This window comes from Eretmochelys imbricata, chromosome 10 (assembly GCF_965152235.1).
Source record: "Eretmochelys imbricata isolate rEreImb1 chromosome 10, rEreImb1.hap1, whole genome shotgun sequence".
Taxonomy (NCBI): Eukaryota; Metazoa; Chordata; order Testudines; family Cheloniidae; genus Eretmochelys; species Eretmochelys imbricata.
This window is the reverse complement of record NC_135581.1, coordinates 13,742,256-13,765,282: the sequence shown is the minus strand read 5'-3', so window position 1 is coordinate 13,765,282 and position 23,027 is coordinate 13,742,256. Positions and strand designations below refer to the sequence as shown.

At 40.9% G+C, this 23,027-nt stretch overlaps 1 protein-coding gene across 3 annotated transcripts in view; it reads right to left on the bottom strand.

Annotated features, from left to right (window-relative positions):
- PRKAR1B (protein kinase cAMP-dependent type I regulatory subunit beta) overlaps positions 1-23,027 on the bottom strand; it is a 120,525-nt gene that overhangs the window by 20,749 nt on the left and 76,749 nt on the right. For all 3 annotated transcript variants that reach the window (XM_077828855.1, XM_077828854.1, XM_077828856.1), the window contains 3 exons: positions 21,879-22,037; positions 12,134-12,194; positions 8,335-8,456 (listed from right to left, as the gene is read on the bottom strand). In XM_077828855.1, coding sequence (XP_077684981.1) covers positions 8,335-8,456; positions 12,134-12,194; positions 21,879-22,037 — 342 coding nt within the window. The remainder of the gene's footprint in view (positions 1-8,334; positions 8,457-12,133; positions 12,195-21,878; positions 22,038-23,027) is intronic.

Below are 23,027 nucleotides of genomic sequence, written 5' to 3'. Positions count from 1 at the left end.
TTCTTGTGCCTAAGAGTACTCAGCACGGTTGGGAGATAGAAGAGAGCCCATGCAGAGAGCTCCAGTAAGTTGTCCTACATGACTATAATTTGGCATCACCCTAAACCGTTCACTATCTTCTCCTGATGCATCTTTTTCTGTGGGTAGGTATATGTTCCTTAAGCCTTTCCAAGCTTTAAGGACTGCCACAGGCATATGGCAGCAGCTCAGTTACCAACCAGACATGATAAGCTCTCAATATGCAACTGAAATCAGAGGACATTCTGAGCATACTCAGGGCAGTTCCATGACATAACTCTATGCCGTATGTGGTGCTTAGTAACGATAAGTGGATCCAAAGGATCTGATATAGGGAATGGTGGGAGCTGAAAGACACAGCATAGTACTTCGCAGCTGTGGACCCTAGCATTTTCTGGCAGCTGAATCAGAAAAACTTTCTTTTAGGTACTGCACCACTGAGCCAAGTTTTAGGCTGAATGTACAGAACAGCATATGAAAACTACTTCCTCTCTCACTACTGTTGTCTGTTAACTTTTCCAGTGGCCTGAATAGCAGACAACTATAACAGTCCTTTCCTTGGTACCATGGCCCTAATCCCGCTCCCACTGAAGTTAATGGCAAAGCACTAATTGAACTCAGTGGGAGCTGAATCAGGCCCCATTTGAATGACATTTTATTTAGATTTACATTTTTTTACTGGAGTTTTAACTTAGCAGGCTCCTCCTTTAAAATAGTAGTTAAAAATACTTGCTTTATATGAAGTCAAATGAATAAAGCCTTCCTAGTGTTGGGTAGTTTATGATACAAGTGCAAATTTATTTGTTAGAAACTGTACATCTGTTATGAGTTACACTTGCCAAAATATAATTCTTTTATGGTAACAATTGCTGCATGGTGCTTAAAGTTTTGCACCTCTGTGCCAGGAATCTCATATGGGATAATTCCATGACCTTGGAATCCAACAGATACATTCCACATCTGTCTAGGCTGAGAAAGCCTGAGTTTGTTGTGTGAAAAGCGTAGTGGAAAACAAGATCTGTAAATGTCTGAAAATACAGAGCCTGCAGTTTTGATTTTTTTTTACAGTTTCAACTTAGTAGTAAATAAATCTGGGGCCAATAGTTATTTCATTGCTATTAAAGGATAAAGTCACTACTGATTTCTTGTATCTTTAAATTATGAAGTATGGTACAGAAGGTAAAAAAATTTACATCTGAAAAACAATTTTCTTAGCCACTAGATATTTAAATTGAGACAAGTCTTGATGGTGTCTGCTGCTGATTGTAGAGTTACATGAAAAATGAGGAGCCCATGCTAATGCAGGAAGACATCATATGGGTGTTTATGAAAATTTAGGGTGGAAGAACCTTAATTGTCCTGGAATCCTGAGGATATATTTACCACTAGAGAGAGAAAGACAGATAGACAGACAGACAGACACAAGCATACATACATGCTCTGTGTCTGTTTCCCCATCTGCAAAATGGGGCTAATGATACTTTCCTACCTCCAGTGCATGTGACTATGGACGTCTTAAATGAGTATGGTTTTTTTGTTAATAGTATCATTACCTCAGTTTTGCATATAATGGAATGGGGACAGAGAGGGGCTACACTACTCATCTGGCAGACAATGAGGATAGATGTATTAGATGTGGGCCAGGGTTTTTATCATGGTTGTGACATTGACTTTGTGCAAGTAAGGGCTTGTCTACACGAACATTTAGTTCACAGCAAGCTGGGATGTGAACCTATCCTGCACTAGCCTGCCGCACAAGAGTGTCTGGGTGGAGCCCGCTGAAGTGCACTAACAGTTCCTTAATATATGTTTGATCTACTCCTATTTCAAGGCAGGATAGATCAAAGTGCACGAGGGAACTGTTAGAGCATGTCAGCAGCGTCCACACAGAGACTCATTGTGCAGCACACTAGTGCAGCTGGCCACGAACTAAATGTTTGTGTAGACACATCGAAGTCATGTGAACCCCTCCTTGGGACACAACACAACAGAGTCCCGACTAGTTGAAGCCTCTGGGGCATACCAGAATATAAATTATTGTTTCCTCTTCTGCAAAGTATGGATGACGATGCTTAGCACTTTTGTGGCCCTCTTCTTCCATAGATCTCAAAGGAAGCTAAAAATTATTAGTGCAGAAAGTAAAACTAAAGTCTCTCTCACTTCTGGAGCAACATTCTGCCCTCTTTCCCATCAGTGCAATCCCGCTGGAGTTAGCAGAGTTGCACAGGTATAACTAAGGGAAGAAATCGGCACCCTATGCTCATCTTTATCTCGTGTATGACATAGTGTGCCAGTGTAGATATGTATTATTTTAATAAATCTTTTTAATGATCATGCCTATCATTCTGGAAAGCACTTAAATGCCTGCATAGGCCATCCCTGTTCACGAAAGCACTTAAAAGTGCTTGATTTTGATTTCAAATGGGACTTGAACACGTGCTTAGGAATGCTAAATACTGTAATGCATAATAAGGGATGCTTTCCTGAACTGCAGCTTGAGCACTGACAATGTAAGTAATAAAATAAGCCAAAGGATTGTGTGGCAAGAGCACTAAAGTACTAGCAGGGTAAGTGAACAAATGCAAGGCAGTGGAGATTATTCCAGGTGGCAAAAATACTCAATATGCCTGTTAAGAGAAAGATGGACTCCACCACTGTATGCTGCCAGCAGAAAATTATTCATCGTTTACTTTGTGGTTGCTTTTCTGATCATTCTGGAGTGTGAAAGTTTTGATTGTAGGAGGAAGGCCAGACAGTTAATTATTAGCAAATTTGCACACATGCACTGGTTTTGGAGGGCACCACATACCTTGCCCCTTCAGGAACAGAGAAAAGGCCAGAAAGAGTTAGAAAACTGAAGTGCTGTATGTCGACAGGGTGGGGCCATGTAAGTAGAGTGGGAGAAAGGAATCCTGAGTTCTGGTCCTTCCTTAGCCACTGACTCACTTTGACCCAAAGCATTTAGGCCCAGTTTTTCACAAGTGGGCACTAATTTAGTTACTACCCTTTTTTTGGCATCCAGTCTGAGACATTTGCAGAGGTGCTGAGGACCGATATCTCCAGCTGAAGTCAGTAGGAGCGGTGGATACTCAGCATTTCAGGAAAAAATGGAGGTACTCTCAATTAATGGACACTGTCCTTAACCTCTCTGTGACTCAGGTCACCCACCTGTAACATGGGAATAACGGTTATCTACTTCGTAGTGTTGTTGTGAGGTTTAATCAATCTTTTAAAGTGTGTGGAGATCCTTAGAGGAAAGTTGCCATAGATATTGGGTTAAATAAAAAAGCACAAAAGCATGTATTTCCAATAACTGCATGTATGGGTATTTGTATATTTGAAATAGAAAGTTATAGCTGCACTGAACCACAAGACATTTGAATTGTTTTGTAACAAATACTATCTATAGTGTCACAAAATAATCTATTGGTTTTATTCATTTATTTGTCATAGATACCATATCTAGGTGCTGCAAATTGGTTATTACAACAAATGAAAATCCAACCAACTCAATAATATCTTCATCTTCATATTGAACAGTTGGTATTGTATCAGGCAGACACTATACAATAGTTTACAGAACAACATTATTATTTCCTGGAATCAAAACAGGGCTGCAAACTCACAGCTAAATAAACATATAATTATAACTGGCCACAAAAATCAACACAGATGATTGCCAAACCAAAAGCATCAGAAAACAGTTTGAAAGTCAAGTGTAAGAGGCATAACATACTAACTTGCCTAATCAAAAATTCAAGTTACCATTTGAGCGCTCCTTAATGTATACATTTCTTTGGACAAATCATGTCAGATGCTACCAGCGGTATATTAACGCCTAGGCTGACAAGGCCTAGGCCTAGGGTGGCAAATTTGCAGGGGTGGCAAATTTATAATAGCCAGAGGCTGCTTCCCCCGGCCCCGGCCCAACTGCACCCCTTCCCCAAATCCCCGTCCCGGCCCCGCCTCCTCTCCTGATCGCGCCACTTTCCCCCCTTTTCCCCCCCCTCCTTCACGAAGCTGTTTCGGGCGGCAAAATCTTTAATCCGCCACAGGGTGCTACCCCTTGTACCAGGAATGTTCCTGTGAAGAGCCAACATGGTTGGAATGTTAGCACCTCAAAGTAATGTTATAGAGGAAAGCAACAATGAAGGTTAACAAAACATGAGTGGTTTATATAGCAGGTTAACAAAAACTATGATGCCAACTATTTAAAATCTGTGGTAAGTCTGACACTCCTAGGGAACCTTACACGGTGGAGCTACAAAACTATATAAACTTGGAGACGCCCTTTGGGACATCAATCCCAGAAGTCCCTGTGATTGTTTCAAAGCTTCAGAAGCTGGGCCATTGCCTTTTCTAAGTAAACACCTATTGTACATAATAATCATAGAAATGTAGGGCTGGAAGGGACCTCGAGACATCATCAAGTTCCGTCCCTGTGCCAAGGCAGGACCAAGTAAACCTAGATGTCTATGACAGGTGTTTATCCAACCTTTTTTTAAAAACCTCCAATGATGGGGATTTCATAATCTCCCTTGGAAGCCTATTCCAGAGCTTACCAACCCTTATAGTTAGAAAGTTTTTCCTAATATCTCCTAATATTTCCTAAATCTCACTTGCTGCAGATTAGGCCCATCACTTCTTGTCCTACCTTCAGTGGACATGAAGAACAATCAATCCACATCCTCTTTAAAACAGTCCTTAACATATTTGAAGATTATCTGGTCCCCCATCAGCCTTCTTTTCTCAAGACTAAACATGCCCAGTTGTTTTTACCTTTCCCCGTAGGTCAAGTTTTCTAAATCTTTTATCCTTTTCATTTGTCTTCAATGGACTCCCTAGCTTGTCCACATCGATCCTAAAATGTGGTGCCCAGAACTGGACACAGCTGAGGCCCTATCGCTGCCGAGTAGAGTGAGATAATCATCTCCACTGTCTTGTATACAATACTCCTATTAAAATACTCCAGAATGATATTAACCTTTTTTGCAACTGCATCACATTGTTGACTCATTTTCACTTTGCCTTATTATAATATGGAATAAAAAATCAGTCTAAAATTGCTTCTGCATAGTGTCACTGTGTACTGTTAAACAACTGCCATATCACACCCCAAAAGTGACGGCATTTCAGTTGCACGTGAAATGAATAGCATGCAAATAACTCGGTAATGTTTGTAGAGTATTTCTGGATGTAAGGCCATAAATAAAAAAAGAATATGAAAGGAGCTAATATTTTTTGGACTGCAAACCAGCCAAACCACTTTCAACTAAAGTTTGCAAAATAATTTGTTCCTGATGGCTCTGCTCACATCTCCTGAAAAAAGTTTTATATCTGAGCCATAAACCTCTGTGAAATGAGGTTCAAACTATAAACCCAGAAGTACAGCAGCACAAGCAGGCACAAGTGTAACTTCTATATAAAATAAGTAGTAAGGGGGTTTGATTCTTTAACGCAGAAAAACACTGGCAGCTTCCAAAGTGAGAAACATGTCGATGAAATTCTAGGAGTGAATGGATGAATGGCTGGAGGGACAGAAGAACAGATAGTACATGAGTATGCAGTGCTAGTGCTTTGCTACCCATTGAAGTCTTCGCAGCTGTTCCGTTAAGAGGAGGAAAATAAAGGCCTTTGGTAGCTCTTAAGCAGGCTGCCAATTTTCCACACTGGTTTTGATGGCTAAGAAAACTTAATACTGTAGCCTTTTGCTGCTCCATGGAGCCACAAAATTTTTAGAAAACCTGTAGAAATGTACACTGTGTTGTTTTACAAAGAAGCTATATTTTCTAAATGCTGCGTACATACAAGCTGTTTTACTAACTACAAATATATTATGGGCTGGATTTTTAAAATCTGTCCTCCCATTTTGCACCCATAGTTTTTTGTGGGCACAATTAATGTCATTTAGACATTTTAACTACCTGATATTGCAGATGCAATGACTTGCACTCAAAATTTTGTGGGCATCAAAAGTGGGGAAGCCAGGTCCAAAGTTTCTTCAGTGCTTCAGCACCCATACAGAAAGGAAAAAAAGGCATTTTATACCCACTATATGCATTGTTGGCCACATGCTGGCTGCCATGGGAGCTCTGGCTGCCCTCACAAAATTCTGAGATGCTTCTTTGCAGGCCCCTCATGATTCTAGAGTGGGGTTTAATGGGTAGAGTTTATACCTTTGTATATGTACAATCCCTGATCTAGCAATAGAAACTATGCAGCCAAAACTCTTTGATGTGGATATATGGAGTGAGGGCTCCTAATACTGTAAGAATATGGTCACACACTAAAGCTGTTTTTGTATTTTTGAGTCCTTTTTATGTTATCTTCTTGCTCCAAAACACATTATATTTGTGTGTGTGTGTGTATTTTTGAGTCCTTTTTATGTTATCTTCTTGCTCCAAGACACATTGTGTGTGTGTGTGTGTGTGTGTGTGTGTGTGTGTAAAATACCCATCAACATCTGCTTGCTTGTGAGGCAGAAGGGAGATGATGGAGCTGAAGGAAAGTGTCAGATGATTTCCCAGAGGATGTCTCAGCTGCCTGACTGGTCTGACTGCCTGTGTGAGAGCAAGTGAGAAAGCAACTCAGCCACCCAGATTTGGATTAAGCAAAGCAGAGGGATGGATTACCCCTACCACCTGTCACAGTTGCTGGGCTAACTGCACCTCTGACCCCTCCTGGTCTCTTTGAGTGCCCCCGCCACCCCCAGCCCTCAAGCTTGCACCTCTCTTGGGTGGGGAGGAAGTGAGAGGGGAACCCCACGATTCTCTCACTCTCAGACTAGACTTTCAGCTGCTATTCTCTGGTGTTGACTGTGATAACCTCAGCAGGCCCAAGGTTGGTTCAGTATCTGCAGTTCTGTTCCTTCTTGGAGCACCTTCTTAAAGCAAAAGTACTGTTTATTTAGAACAAAAGCATTTCAGAGAAAACAGATTTTAAAACAACAGATAGTCTATACACATGCCTATCTTTCCCTGACGCATAAGCCCAGGGCTGGGGAAGGCCCCAACTGCTTCAGCCACTCCCACAAGACCAGTGTCTGTATTCCATGTCTCCCAGGACAGCAGACACTCAGCTTCCACTCCCTTTCTCTCCAGAGAGAGTCCTTTTCACTGTTCAGTGTCCTTTTGATCACTATGGCAAAACAGCTGAAGAACTTTGGGCTGGAGCCTGGAAGCCATCTTCACCACTAATAGCCAGTGTCTTGGAATTGCCCCCCAAGCATTTGTTAGGAGGACACTTATTGTCACAGGGTTCACTCATTGCTGGGGTGGCTGTGTCTGGGGAGTAACTCCACCCGGTCTGTTGCCCTGATCTGTCTCTTGTTCGTGCTGCAGCCCCTCTTGCACACCAGGAGTTGCTGTGCTTTCTCTTTGTGACTCAGCTGCTCCCTCTTCATAGCTTGGCTCTCTGGTCAGGTCACGATAGTTTTCTCCTTCTCAGGTCTCAAACTCCCAGCAGCCCTTCAATCCAAGGCTATACCACTTCCCCAGTGTCTGGTAGGGAAACCTGTGCCCTCCCTGTACTCCAGGTTCCAGCTTCAGGACCCCTGAGTCAGTGGCCAAGGTCTGCACTGTCCCAAACATTGCTGTGGTTACCCCAAGCCTTTTCCTACTCCACCTCTGTCAGGTTTCTGCTCCACCACCCTCCTGGGTAAACTCTTTCTTCAGGGCCTGGATCTCAGGGCTTCTACTCTCCCCCGGGGCTTCCTCCTTTCCCTCTCTAAACCCACAGTACAGCCCCTTCTGTCCTCTTTTCCTGGCCTTATACCAGCCCTGCCTGCTCCTGCTCAGCTGGGCTCTATCCTCAGAGATTGCCTGTCAGCCTAATCCCTCCCTCAGGTGTGGCCTACCAGGTTAATTATCCCCTTCGGCACCTCAGTCACCCCACATTAGCCTGGAAAAGATTAACATCCCATCACAATTATCTTGAGCCATTGTGTTGCCTTCTTGCTTGTTTTGCCAGCATCCCCCTCTTCAGCTAGATCAATACATTCACACAGGAAATCTAATAACCCAGCACAGCTATACAGTATCTATACCTTACTGACCATGCCACATACAGTATTCAGAACATTACAGATCAGTATTCTCAGATTCTTACGTAGCAGCTCCACCTCTGCCACACTTCCCCCCTAGAAGCCAAGGGTACAGATTCTGAGCTCAGTTGATTCTGGAGTAACTCTACTGACTTCAGTGGAGTTATTCCGGATTTACAATGGATGAACTGAGATTAAATGTGGCCAACTTTTTTCATTACAATAGCTTGAACATAACCACACCCGGGGAAATTCTGCCAGAAAGCCACACTTACTTCTGTGATGATGAAAAAGTCATCCCCTGGCTCTCCCTGAACAACAATTTTTTCTCCATCTTCAAACTGGACAGGTTCTAGTGCATCTGCCACTGTAAGGCGCTCCCATTTGTCCAATGATTCTAAAATATTAAAGATGATACAGCTTTATTGCGAAAGTGTCCAGCTTTGACACAGGAGTCACATCTAACCTGATACTCCTGGTTCTATTTAAAAATAAATATTAGCAGATAATGAAATTGTGGTCAGTTCACTTTTATTTCATCGGTGCCTTCTGCCTGAATCTCTGTTCAGGAAACATGGAAGTATTTACTTGGAAGTGTGATTTCTGATGCCCAAGATGAAGTGAATAATTTTAAAAGTTAGGTAGCAACAGACAGTTACATCTCCCTGATTCCAGGGTCTGGTCTGTGCTGCCCCTGACCCGCAGTGTATTTGAGCAGACTCGGAGCTATCCTACGATACGAGCTGTGTATGAGCCCAGCTGCGAAAGGGCAGAGCAGAGCTCCACTCCCTCACTGTCTCTGATGAACCCCACAACGTCAGAGTGGAAGTTAGTTCAGGAGCAAGTTCTGCTAGCTACACGGGTGAGAGTTCCTCCCTGCTGAGGGGATTCTCAGTTGGCTATTTACAGCCTGTTTTCTGAGGGTACAGACTTGCTAGCTTGGGCTCTGAAACCCCCATCCCCTCCCTAGGCTTCAAAGCCCAAGCTCCAGCCTGAGCCCAAATGTCTGCATGGCTGTTTTTAGCGCTGTGGTACAAGCCCCCTGAGCCTGAGTCTGTAGACCTAGGCTCGGAGACTCATTGTCACTTGCAGTGTAGGTGTATGCTTTGTGGTACAAAGGAGACAACGAGAGATGACAACCTGGTTCCAAGCATCTGATCAGTGTCCCATTAAAGCCAATGGAAAAACTCCCATTGCTATGAGGGCCTCAGGATCAGGCTGTTTTAGCATAGTTATGTTTAAGGTTGTAACCTAATTTCAGTAACCATTTTGGCCAATTAAAGTGCCCAAGGAATGCAGGAATGGATCTTTTATTTTCCAAGGGTGGCCTAAAAATGTTATATGTCTTCAAAGCAGAATTTGCTAGTAATCGTTAAAGTGCATGCAACAGGACTTCATTAATCCATACTAACGATGGGTGAACGGAGGTTTTAGTATGAATTACTGAATTACTTGAAGTCGAGAGTCACAACTGCTGATGTTAGGGCTTAATTTAGCCTATTCTTTATTGAACTCTACCCTGCTTTCTCCTGTTTTTCAAAAAGCTGTTTAGAAGCATCATGACAAAAGAAAAGTTTTGTTGCTGAAATTAGGCATATGAAAATAAACCTGTGGCAGAAATCAGAAGTATGTATTGGGTCTAACAAAACTATGTGGCAGTAAGTTCAGAGTTATTTGGTACATATAACTCTGAGCATTTTCTGGATTTTTTTTTCCTCATATGCACTTAAAAATAACGGTTTCAATTATTTTGTTCCATGATTACATACTAAGTTACTTTCCTATATCATTTATGACTTTTATTTTGCAAACATAGCCCATAAAAATATTGTAAATACAATCTTCAAAAAGTGTACTGCTTAATTAAAAATATGCATAAAACCCTTTTGTAAAGACTGGAAGAACTGGCTTTCTGATTTAAAAAAAAAAGGAGTCAGTAATTAACAATGAAAAGAAAGAGTCCCTTTAAACTTTTTCTTCAGTTGGCTTTATGAAAAATTCAAAGCTAATTGTAGCTCTAGTCACGAAGTCTCTCTCTTGTCTAAAGGGATTGTACCATTACAAATACATTAGTTAATGGTACTTGCAAATAAAAACTTTATAGAGGAATTTACATTAAGTAACTGTTTAAAGCTCTTTTAGTTCCAGAGGTAAATTTATACATGCAGATAAAGTAGATTATATGCAGATTTGTAATCTTCAAATTTTGCATATCAAATCTTGATTTCACATTTAAACAGCCTCAGAGGAAAGTTTTCAAAATATTAATGTTCTCATATTTTGAAATATACATTGAACCTGTGCATCATAATCTAAATAAGTCTGAATGCAATATTTAAAACATTACTTCTAAAATGTCATAGTTGACTAGTTAGAGAAAGTATTCAAACCCAGAAAAGTTATATTCAAAACATCAAATGTTTATATCAATAAATTACTGAGTTCTGATTAGATTAAGGTGGGAAATGGGATTGATTTATCAGTACTGTATTGCTGAGATGTCTCAAATGATTATTGAGTTTGCCAGCTGTCATCTACTACTCAAACACAAAATATTCTTAGATATTTCAGCTAAATTCTCAATGCATCCACAGCACTACATATCCTGTATAATAACTTTCTGAAAATAAAGCCCAGATTTGAAGTCTTCATTCAGTCCTTACTGAGGAAAAACTCCTACAGCAAATAATAGTGCATTTTAAAGTGAATGAGCTGAAATCTATGGGTGTTTTGCTGAAGTGAGGACTGAGTATAAGATTACAGTGTCAACTTGCATGCTCAAGGGAGTTCATTTCTGAATAACTTCAATCTCTGAAATTACTTTTAAATGTCTCATTGCTGTAATTGTACTTCATTAGTGCAGGTGCAGAGATTTTTTTCCCTTAAACACTTCATATAATTTGGCATAATTTGCATTCCTAATTTATGAAGACTTAAATTAAGTAATGGAGAAGGCTCTTTGCATTCTGCTGGAAAAGATGAGAACGTAAATGAGTGATTTACCTGACATTAATCTAAGAATACAAGCGTAATTGCAAATTTCTCACGCCAGATCTTCTGAGAAGTTCAAGTACATTTTCACTAAGTATCTTTTTGTAGGCTCGTATCGAGCTAAAATGGTAGCAGAATATCATAAATAAGCAAACTTAAATTGTTTAAATAGAAACTATGAAGAGTTTTATTCAATTATATAGTATATTAATCTATATATTTTTTAAAAATAGCCAAAGATAGACTTCAAGCGGGAGTTTGATGCATTTCCCACAGAATCAGCATCTCCCTGTATCATCTAACACTGTCCTCCTTATTAGAAATTGTTCTCCTAATGGTGATTGATTGGTCAGGCATTAGGGGTTTGTTGTTTTTCGTACTGAAGGCCATCAAGAACATGTCCAAATTTCGTGGCTATCACATTAATCAAAGGGAAACAAAATCCATGGACAAGAAGCTAAACAGATGTTTTAAGAATGTAAGACCTGGGTTATAAAAGAACAGGACAAAAACAATCTAAGCCCACTTAGATCTGTGGTGTCAGTTTGTTTAGCCCACATAAATGCATATAAGAGGCTACAAGATCATTCCTGAAGGAAAAAAAGTTTCTCATCTGTCAGCTGGAAAGATTTAACAGCACTTTATAACACATTCATATTATAAAAATCCCTCTTCAACTGCCCACTTGTGACACCACTGCTTAGAAAGGTTTCAGAGTAGCAGCTATGTTAGTCTGTATCCGCAAAAAGAAAAGGAATACTTGTGGCACTAGTCTCCAAGGTACCACAAGTACTCCTTTTCTTTTCACTGCTTAGAAAGTTACTAGCAAAGTGCCTACTCAGATTTTCAAGGAAAGACTTCACCCACCTAATTCCTATTTCGTACACAGTAAGGGTGAGAAAAATGAGTCCTAGCGAGAAGAACCATTTGCATTTTTTTACATGTTTTTCTTTGGCTGGAGATGATACTGTGTGGTCTTCTGTTCAACCACTTGCCACTTTCATCATCTCATCAAAGACCAAAATGTATTCAGACAACATGTGTGACAGAAAAATGAACACTGAAGTCCAAAGGGCAACTGACCTAAAATGGAGACCTTGCTCAGGAATTCTTCATACATCTTTCGCTTTCTCAGTGTGCTGCCCTGTTATTAAAAAGAGAGAGAGAAAAGGCAGAACATTACACAAAGTATTTTTGTGATTTGCTCCTCCAGCTGCTCTTTCTGATTTTTTTTTCCTTCTGAAACTTAAACACAGCCAGTATAAATAGCCAACGGCAAGATTTTCTTCATAAAATGTCTGGGTAAGCCATATCCTTGATAAGTAATGTCAGTAAGGATCAAATTCATCCCTCATATAACTCCACTGACTTGTGTGGAGTTACTGGACACCAAGGATGAATTTGGTCCCTTTTCAGCGATTAATTTAAAGCAGCTGCATTTCTCCATTAATTTTTAGATATCATTATGCATGAGGCCCACAAGTAGCGAGCTTACAATTAAAAAATGGGAGGAAACCATTACTAATTCAGTCTGATCTACCCGCTCAGACACCCTTGGCTTCAACAGGGCTCACCAAGGGTTTATTATTAAGTATTATTTTAAGTTATTTTTATATATATATCTTTACAGCACCTTGTATAATGATGCCACAACCTAGTTAGGCCTTCTAGGTGCATATGGAATACAAATAAACAAAATGACTATTGTTATTATTGAAAAAAGTTATGATGATGTAGTATTTTATCTGGTTATAAGCAGCCATCATAAAGAGTTTTCAGAACATCAGAAAAGGATTCAGTTATGTTCCTAGACTTTTCAAATACAAGATGCACTGCACCCAGATTACTCTTTGCATAAGAAAAGGTGTCCTGCCCTACATAACTTTCCCAGCAGTTTTACCCACACATTAATAATCTCACCCCTTCTCCCTGTATTGTATAGTCATAGGTGATCTAAAAGAACAAGTCCCATCCCTGGTAACAAAGAGCAAGCTATAGAAAAAGGTTGTTCTTGCCATCATTCAAAATTTGCTTGCTTTACAATTATTCACCATGCAGAGCTGTATAAGAATCAAGCCCATTTTCCAGCTGTGTGAAAGATCTTGGTAGAAGGTGCACCTGCTAGCCAGAGCTGTGAAGACAGAGCCCAGTGCAGGGAGGACATGCTAATCTTTTGAGGAATGTGGAAACCCAGGCCACATTTACTCACACCGTGGGTGGATAAGCCATAAATAAATATTAGTGTTTGCTATAGAAAATGCCACTTGTCTTGTCCTCCCATAAGGGGAGAGTGTTGATGGGTGCTGGGAAGAGAGAAGAAAAGGGCAGTATAATAATCTCCACTGTCAAAGCATCCAGTAAGGGTGAAAATATAAAACTGGGACAAAACTCTGGAAAGAATAGAGCCAGATACTTCTGTTCAGTTATACAACTAAGAACTAAACTTCTCTCCTCCGATACCCACCCATAGGTCTGATCCAAAACTCACTGAAATCAAGGAGAGTCTTTCTAGTGATTTCAACAGGGTTTGGATCTGGCCCCAGAATAACAGCACCAGCAGCTACTGCCACCTTCTCTCTACTGCTACACCAGCTCTGCACTGGGACAGAAGCATCAGCACCAGCAGTAACTGCTAATTATGCTCCTTCTGGGTCCACTGTGCATCAGGGCAGCAGTCATTGTCGTTTTTGCTCCTCTCCTAGGCTCCTTCTGTACTGGAGTAGAACCATCAGACCAGCACTGGCTGCCACATTCTACCAGGTGCCTTTGCACCACAGCAGAAGCAGCAGCCATCTCCCATCCTTCACAATTGTATAGCCCCCTGATGATCCTTTGTCTCCCAGGATCTCCATGCTGAGATAGCATTGGTAACCTTCACCTGACCTCTCCATCTGACTAACCATGTTCTCTACTTCAGAGGCCCCCGGAGCATTGGAAATGCCAAGAGTAAAAGCACAAAACTTCAAATGGAGGAGTTTCTGCAAATCTCGCCAAATCCTGACAGCTCACTGTGAGACAATGAATGGAAAACTGGACCTTGTGTACTCCCTGCTCTCCTCCCTGCAATCCAGAGTGGAAACCAGACCAGCAAAATTGACAGCTGTGGAAAACCAGATTGGTGGTTTAGATCGATGGGCCAGGGCATGTAGAGACAGATGTGGAAAATGCTTTTAAAATTACTGCGGACACAGATGAATTTTAAGAAGCAGTAATCAGAAGCCATGAAAGGCTGCCTGACCACAGCCTGGAGTATTTACAGAACTAGACAAGAGACAGAAAGGTAAGAACTCTAGACATCCCGGCTGGCACTGAGGGCAAAGAGGCCATCAGTTTCTTTAAGAAACATGTGTGTAAACTCTTGAATCTGTAAGACTATAACAATGTCAATGCAGTGCTATAAAATTCTCAGACAAAACTAGCCTGATTGGAATATTGTAGGTGTGGAGAACTAAATGGAAGTTTATTATTAATTATTACTTTTTATTATTATTATTATTATTATTATAGCATCTAGAGACCAGAATCAAGACTGAGATTCTATTTGTACTAGGTCATGTATAGAAACATGGTGAGAGACAGTCCATACAGGCCAAAGATCCTATGGTCTAAATAGATACAACAGACAAAAGGGAGGAGAAAAAAGAGAGGAAAATGGACTTGCCCAAGGTTACACAGAGCCAGTGGCAGAGCTAGGATTGGAGTCCAGTTTTCCTGACTCCCACTATACCAGGGAGGCAGTTCCTCAAAAGAAAAGGAACAATGCATTCTAGCAACAAAAAGCCCTACTGATTTCCCTAGACCTAGAACAAAGGAACAAAATTGGTGGAAATGAAAAAGGAGTAAGGCTAGCTGCCACATATTAAAAAGCCTGCACCCAGTCTACATGCAGCTTAAGAGATCCGTATTATCAGGCAGGTGCACCCCTGCATCACACCTATTAAATATGGTTTCAATTTTTTTCTAGTGTGGAGAGGGCCGAGTTCCTGTGTTTGGGAAAGAAACCTTTAAAGTATGAACTAAATGTGCCTGAGTCTGCAGCCATCCTGGATCAATAGCTCTGAGATGTAGGAATTGCTTCTATTAATCTCAGTGAGGTATTAATGCTGAAGCTGGATGCCATTTCATGGTGCCTGGAAAAACATAACTCTGCTTGAGTGCTGAAGAGAGTATGCTGAGCTGTGGGAGTTGTGATGCAGGGCTGCTTCTAGGGGTGGGCGAGCAAAGGCTGTCACCCTGGGCACCACCTTTGGGTGCCAGATGACTGTGCCGCTCAGCTTTTTGTTATTGTTGTTGTTGTTGTAGTTACTCTGCTGTGATTGGCTGGCCATTTTTGCTCCGCTGATTGGGTTTGCTCTGCTTTTTGTTTTTATTTTTGATCTGCCATTTGGGCATGAGAGTGGGGAGGAGCCAAAAACGTTTTCCACCCTGGCTGGTAAAACAGCTAGGGCTGCTCCCATTGCTATGATGTCCAAGAGCCAGTACATCCCCCTGTCCTGTCCCCACCACACTGTCCATCAGGAAAGCAGGGCAAAGCAATGCCCTCACATGGAAATCTTGAGTTCTTCAGACAATGCTACTTGGCCGTCAGGTCTTGCACTCTGTCCAATTACAGAAGAAAAGATTTTCTGCTTCCTCTCACCACTTCCAAAGCACTTGCCCAGGCATGGGCATAAAACTTAGTTCAGAATGTTTTGTTGTTACTTTAGGATGTCTTTCTGTGTTTTGACTGCCTCCTGGGTGGAGCACAGGGATACTTTAGAGAAAACATTACTACAGTATTTTTACAACACAAACACATGGTTATTTGTTCTGGTATTCAGATCAGTATTGCTGACCTTTATACCACATGGAAACAGGCAGAGAGAGAATTTTTGATTTCCTACTTCTCTGCCTCCCTTAATTCCCATCTCCAGCCTTCTCCACACATTCTTCCATTTGTTTTGTGCCATCTCATCTGCTTTTTATAACTTGTCCATTTAGTACAGTAGCCTGCCCTAGGTACTGGCCACAAGTTTGACTGGGGATAGGAGGGTGGTAGAATTACAAAACCAGTGGATGAAGAAAAGTGTTGTGGGTAATATATCTGGATTTTAAGAAAGCATCCCATAAAACATTACTGACAGAGTTGATGTAAATCAGACAGAATATGAACACTATCATAATCCTTTGCACTACCGTAACCTTTCCATTAGTTTCCTGTCGACTTGAGAATCAGAGAGGTGCCAAGTGGAATGTTGCAGGGATCTGTGTTAGGCCTGCTCTTATATAAGCTCCTCATTAATGATCTAGGAAATCTATCTAGCCAATAACACACTAATGAAATCTGCAGGTTGGGAAACATTGTGAAAACCTGGCAGAATGGGGAAATACCACCAAGGGGCCTAGAGAGATTTGAAACGGGGTAGAAAAAAACAAAATGAGATTCAGTTTGGAAAATACAGCTAAGAGATCTAGGGAAAGCAATCCAAGGCACAAATATTCAATGGGACAGAGAAACCTGGAAAGTAGTAATGCTGAAAGAGATTTATGGTCAGTCAGACGTGAGTTCGCAATGTGATGCTGCAGCAAAAACAAGTCCAATACAATTTTGATCTGTATATGCAAAGACATCCTACCACAGAACAGAGAGATAATAGTCTTAACATATATGGTTTTGGTGTAACTACACCTAGAATGTTGTGATCTGTCTGGGTCCCTCCTTACCAGAAAGACATAGACAAATTGTAAGGAATTCAGGGAAGAATTAACTGAAACATTTAGGAATGGCTTGTGAGGAAATATTAACAGTTTAAATATGTGTCGTTTAGCTGATCAACAAATAAGAGGGTTTTAAGGAGAGGAAAGGAAAATGATCTACACATATCTAAAGGATGTAAACTCCAAGGAGGGACAGAAACTACAATGTAGGGTACAAGGAGGCATAATTAGGAGTAATGGGAGGAAGTTAAGAAAGGAGTAATTTAAGATGAATATCAGTAAAATCTTCCTGACTGTGAGATTTATTAGCCCATGGAAAAGTTTCCCAAAGGAAGTAGGGAAAGTCTCATTGTTTGGGACACTTAAAACCGGGATAGACAAAAACACTAGTAAATGTACTTTAGGGAACAATTCTACACTGATAGGGACCTTGACAAGCTGATCCAATGATGATGGTCTTTGCCATCTCTGGATTAATACCTAACTCTTTCTCCCCTCCACCTCCTTCTGCTTCTTTCCACCCACCCTCTTAGTCTCCTCTCCCCCCTTCTCTGAAGCAGAATCCTCATTCACAAGCTCATACTTAAAAGATTACTATTCCCATTTACAAGGAAGAATCTTTAATATGGAGAGGGCAGTGTCTCCCTTTAAATTCTAAGCTACAGTTTTCCTCTTGGTGTCAATCAGTAGAAGCAAGACCAGATCAGTTCACCAACTCCATCCCAAAAAGGGGTTCAAAGCCCTTCAGTTTAGAGGAGCTCAAGACTTAGCAGGCTTCCAACTTAGTTTAAGCAGCACACAGCTTGGCAAAAACAAATGCCATAAACTCAGAGATTGTAAACAGGTCCCATGGGGGCAGGGCTGGTCATTTTTCTGTATACATTAAGGTAGCCAGGGCATCTGGTGCCCCCAAACAGGTACTCAAATTGGCCCTTTCTCCTCTATTTTCTCTCTTCCCACTCCAATCTATCTCTTTCTTTCCCTTCTGCTCGCCTCTTTGCTTTCCTTCTCCAGCTCTTTTTATTTATTTATTTGCAGAAGTACAGCTGGGCTAGCTGGAGTTGATTGGGTATTTCCTAAAAAGCCCCACCTTGAATGACAAGCCAAACAAATGGCTACCGAATGGTAGAACAAGGCTCAAGTTTCAAATAAAAGGGTTATGCTGGCAGGTATGCAGCTGGCAGGAGGTGCTGGAACGGCGACCATTCCACCTCAGTTTTAATCCCTGTGTAAAACTGATATTGAATTATGCTTAAAATGTACATTCTTAAAGGAGCACAAAAAAAGTCACTGAAACAACGCATACTAACTGCGAAAACAAAGTACGCCATAAGTTCCTACTGCTATATTGCACAGATGTTAAATGGAATGCAGGCTTTGGATTTGGTTTATGTTTTGGCCACCATGTACACTGTACAAAAATGTGCAGTTGATGTGACTTAATTTTTCTGAGTGGTAAAAGAAACAGTGTTCTCAGATCCAAAGCAGTATGAAGCATTGCTGGTAAAACAAGGTTAGAACAATATAAATTAAGTCAGACATTACAGTAGGGATGGACTAACCTTGATTGATCATTAGTTGTGTCCCAAGAGTATAGCCTGTGGCTATAAATAACTAGCTGTGAATAAATTGAGGCTGGAAATTAGAAGAAGGCTTCTAACCATCAGAGGGGTGAGGTCCTGGAACAGCCTCCCAATAGGAGTGTTGGGAGCAAAAAACCTACCCAGTTTTAAAATGGTGCTTGATAAATTTATCAATGGGATTATATGATGGGGTTGCCTGCAATCCCTGATGATCCAAGACATACCTTCCAATCCTACGTGACTCACTGTGTGTAAGCAGGGCTGGCTTGTCATGCCACAGACAGAATCCAGTGACTGCAGGACAAAGGGGCTGATGGGGTTTGAGACATTCAGATCAGAGGTGAGAAGGTCACAATTGGCAAGATGGCTCGTGTGGATTACTTTAGTGATGCTGTGGCTGACTAGCCCCAAGTTTGTGTGTCCAGCCTGTAACTCCTCCCCTATAATAGCCAGGTCAAGTGAGTTGGAGGGTGGGTAAATTACTCTCTGAAAGGAGAAATTATAACACATTTTTAACAGATTAAAGTGTGTTATATCCTCAGCCTGAGGGCTGACTTGGCTGGGGGATGGACTTGATGTTTTAGTATAGGAGCACTATTAGAAAATGGACATTTGTCCCCTTTTATCCTTGTATATGAGGCATTCTCTGTATGCAACCTTGGGGGGCTCCCTATCTCCAAAGATTTTCAATCCAAATGGCAAGGAAGACAGCAGCAACATTTTAGCAACTTAAACTGCATGACAATCCCAAGCCATAGATTCCTTAGTACCCACATTCAGGAAGATATAAACATGAAAACAAAGACACCCACAAACGTTACATAGGTAAGGCAAGCAACATACAGCACAGATAACTTTCCTAGACAGAGGAAACAAGGTTAGAGAACTGGGTGGCGTGCTCAGGAAGAACATTTGGGGAAGGTGGGGGGAAACGGGGGAAGAGTTGACTGGTTTAGAAGAACTTTTTTTTACCCCCATAGAATTTCAAAGTTATAATGCTTTGTGAAAGACTGCAATGAATGCCAAGCAGTTTCTTTACACATCTCAACTGAAGAAACTGACTCGAGGCTTGCTATCATCACAGCTGGTTGAGTGAGTTTAAATATGATCCTCAAGCACTAAGCTACCTAGGAAGGGACGATGAAATATGCAGAAATACATCTGTTTTAACATGGTTCTTTCAAGACAGGCTGAAGCAACAAATGGATGGCAAATGAAATCAAAAGCTAGATGGACTGTGTCTTTAGTCTTAGTCTTTAGACTTTAGTCTGCTCCAAGAAAAAAAAAAGTTAAATTACGGATACAGTAAATCTAAAAGCATCATTGAGATGCTTAAGTGGATAAAAAAAATGGCAATGAGCAGAAATAACGGCTAGAAGAACAGACAATATGTGGGACATCTAAAATAGTAAGCAACTCTCTGGCGCAGGGCAGTAGACATTCCATTTTTAATGGCACCAACTGCACCACTTTTTAAAAAAACAACAACCCTGAAATGTGAAAACAACAAAGTGCTCAGACACAAAATCATCTTGCTATGAACCTACGGACTGAAAGCAGCAAGGGAGTCTAAATGCAATTTAAAGGCAGTTTTCTGTATATTACTATCAGCTAGATGCTCATGATAGCCAAGCTATATCTATGTTTAGCATTCTTGCACGCAGCATTAAAGGGGTAGTCTCTTCTACTGCAGGTTATACGTCTTTTAAGCAAGATTCCTTCTGGCACCAGAAATGCCCACCCAGCTTTTGAAGATAGTTATCAAATGGAGATGAGCATCTGACCCCTAACTGAGTGATCAAACCTGAACGGTTCACAAGCTTGAATGTGATTAGTTATTGCTATTTTCATCAAGTTTGAGACCAAAGGGGCCTCAAAAGCAGAGATGATTGTGAAACTTTCCTCTCTATTCTTGAGTAACTGCATTAGATAGATTAAAGTAAGAACCAAAAAGCCTTTCTTAAAAAGCAGAGAACACATCAGTTATGCTGTTTATTTCTCTTTTGTACTTTTGAATCGTATTTGCACAGAGCAGATTCATCTCAAGCAGTATTCTAGATACCCGTCTTGATTGCCTTTGTCAGGTACTAGTGGACAAGTTATGTTCTCCATCCCTATGAGTTAAAAAGAAGGTTTTAAAGAAATGTCTTACTGAAGGTCAACTAATGCTTCTCCTGTACCAAGCAGCTTTCAAATAGTACTCATCCTGTTCATTCACAGAACTGATACAGGCATTACTAGCTGCTTGTCACTGCACCTGAATCCTGCCCTGGAGGGGCCGCCCCCATCTCTAAGGATGGAAGAATAATTTCATCTACTTCTCCAATGAATCTTTAGCTCCTCTACTGAGAGTGCCAGTTGTGATGGTGATTTTTGTGATGTGGACACCAGTCCATGAAGAACTAGGCATATACTCACTTCACTCAGGCACCCACCAGTCATCAAATAGCATAAATGTTAGGTCACTTCTGATCTCAGTTGGATGTGAACTAGTGACCCTGGCACTGAAAGCCATTGTATCCCTTTGCTAAACTCTTAAGCTACCCAGTAATTCCATTTGTACTGTATATATTTTTAATACACATTATTTTCTTACCAAGAAAGCATAGTAACATTTGCTCCAGGCCACAATGAAATAATGTAACCAATGAAGAACAGTTCCTATCAAGAAAGATGCTTTAAATAACATTATTCAAGTATAAACTATCTGCAGGAAGGGAATATTTTGTGGAGGAGAAAAGAGTTTGTACATTCACATCAGAAAAACAAATAATTGTGGTGAAACTAAGACATTGCTTTAGTTAAGCGTGTGTCAAAGTTTCCATTATAAATCCACGACTCAAGGTCTAACGACAAATCAACAGCCTAACACATGCTGCAGGTGGCCAGCTTCTATGACAGGCTTCTCTAAAAAGACGTGGGGGGTGGAAAGGAATCTTTTCCTGAAGTCACAGAGTGTTAGCAGCTTTCTGCAGCTGCTACTGCAGTTTTAGGGTCGTGCAGTCTTATTTATTTATATTGGGCCATGTACATACATGACGCTTGGTTGACAAACAAGGATGCGGGGCGCGGGGGTTTCATATCCTTGACCTGCTGAAGTCAATGGGAGTTTTCCCACTGACTGCAATGGAGCTCCTGCCAAGAAGAGCTAACAGTGTAAATTAGAATGAAGACAACACAAAGCAACAAGCATGGGGTGGTGCTGAGGGAGGATAGGACGGGGTTGACAACGAGATGATGATATGTGGTAGCTTAGGGGAGTAATGTGGACCTCTTGAGGGTTTCACAGTTTTAAATAATTACTGATGTATTATATGATAGGGGCAGTACTCAGGGGTTCCTGGCACACAGCCCCATGCTCATTCCTGGCACACAGACCCACAGTTTTATTTTAATGTGCACTTGTTTGTTTTAGAGCCTTAAACTGCAGAGGTTTTAGCACTGATATAATTTGAATATAAAATATAAATGTGGTGCACATGTATGGCACTGCATAAAACGTTTAATAATACCAGTAATGTGAATAAGTCATAACATTTAAAACTCACCATTAAAATGCGTCTGTAGCTGTCCCTGTCGATGCCCCAAAGTTTGAGGTCTGTCTTGGCCTTGACAGTGGCAGCTCTTGGTGTTCCATAGATCAATGCAAGCTCCCCAAAGCTGCCTCCTTCTCCAATGCTGGTAACCCATTCTCCATTTACATAAACCTACAAAAGGAAGAGGGAAAAATAATCGGGAGACTTATCGGTGCTTTTTCCTTCTACTTCCAGTTACCTAAAAGCCCATTAATAATTTCCTATCTAGCTAAGTTGGATAGTGCTGGGAGGCACAGAAAGAAAACAATAGCCTAACAGTTTCTTCGCTCAGTTACAAAAGAGGGTGACAACCTGCTTTGTGGACAGAATTTCAAGTCTTCTTGCTTCAGCACAATAATTGTATTTAGTCTCTGAGTTTTCAGCTCCTGTGGTTAACTGGCATCAAGTTTTCCTTCCTGTGTTCAGCACTCAGAGAATCGACAAGCAGAACTGTCACAACTTTGGCTTTTTATTAACACTGTCAAACTTGAAAGAAAGGAGATTTGTTAAAAACTGTAATGAGATTTTTCAGAAAGCACCATAGCTGTGAACTGAAAAACAGAACAAAACAAGGAAAACACCTTCTGTAAGGGGAGATTTTTCTTTTATAAGCTTATTCTCTTCATCAGTTATCCAAGGATAGTTTTCAAAGTCTCCCGTTGACTTAGTGGGTTACTGAATACTTTGGATTTGATAGCATGTAAATAGAACTATCCTTTTCCTTCCACTCATGTACCAGCTCTACGGTTCTCCAGGACCCATAATTAATTTATTAAACTACCACTATGATCCTGCTTACACTGATGAAATGGATCAGATCCAAAGCTATTTTAGATCAGAAAATGTTATTAATTGATGTAGTTATCACACAACATTTTTACTGGGTGAAATACAACCCAGTACGGAGGGCCTATCCAAGTTTCTCTGCATCATGTAAGTCCTTCACTTGAGTAGACGGGTGTGGGCAGGGTCCCTACACTAGGGTGAATTCCTCCTGCTATCCATTGACAGTATAGCTTCTGAGGCATTAAATTGCATTCAGAGAATGTGATGGATTGTGTATTTTGCAGCATGCATGTAGTTTTGTCACTCTAAACTGACACCAGGGACACCCTTTTTAGG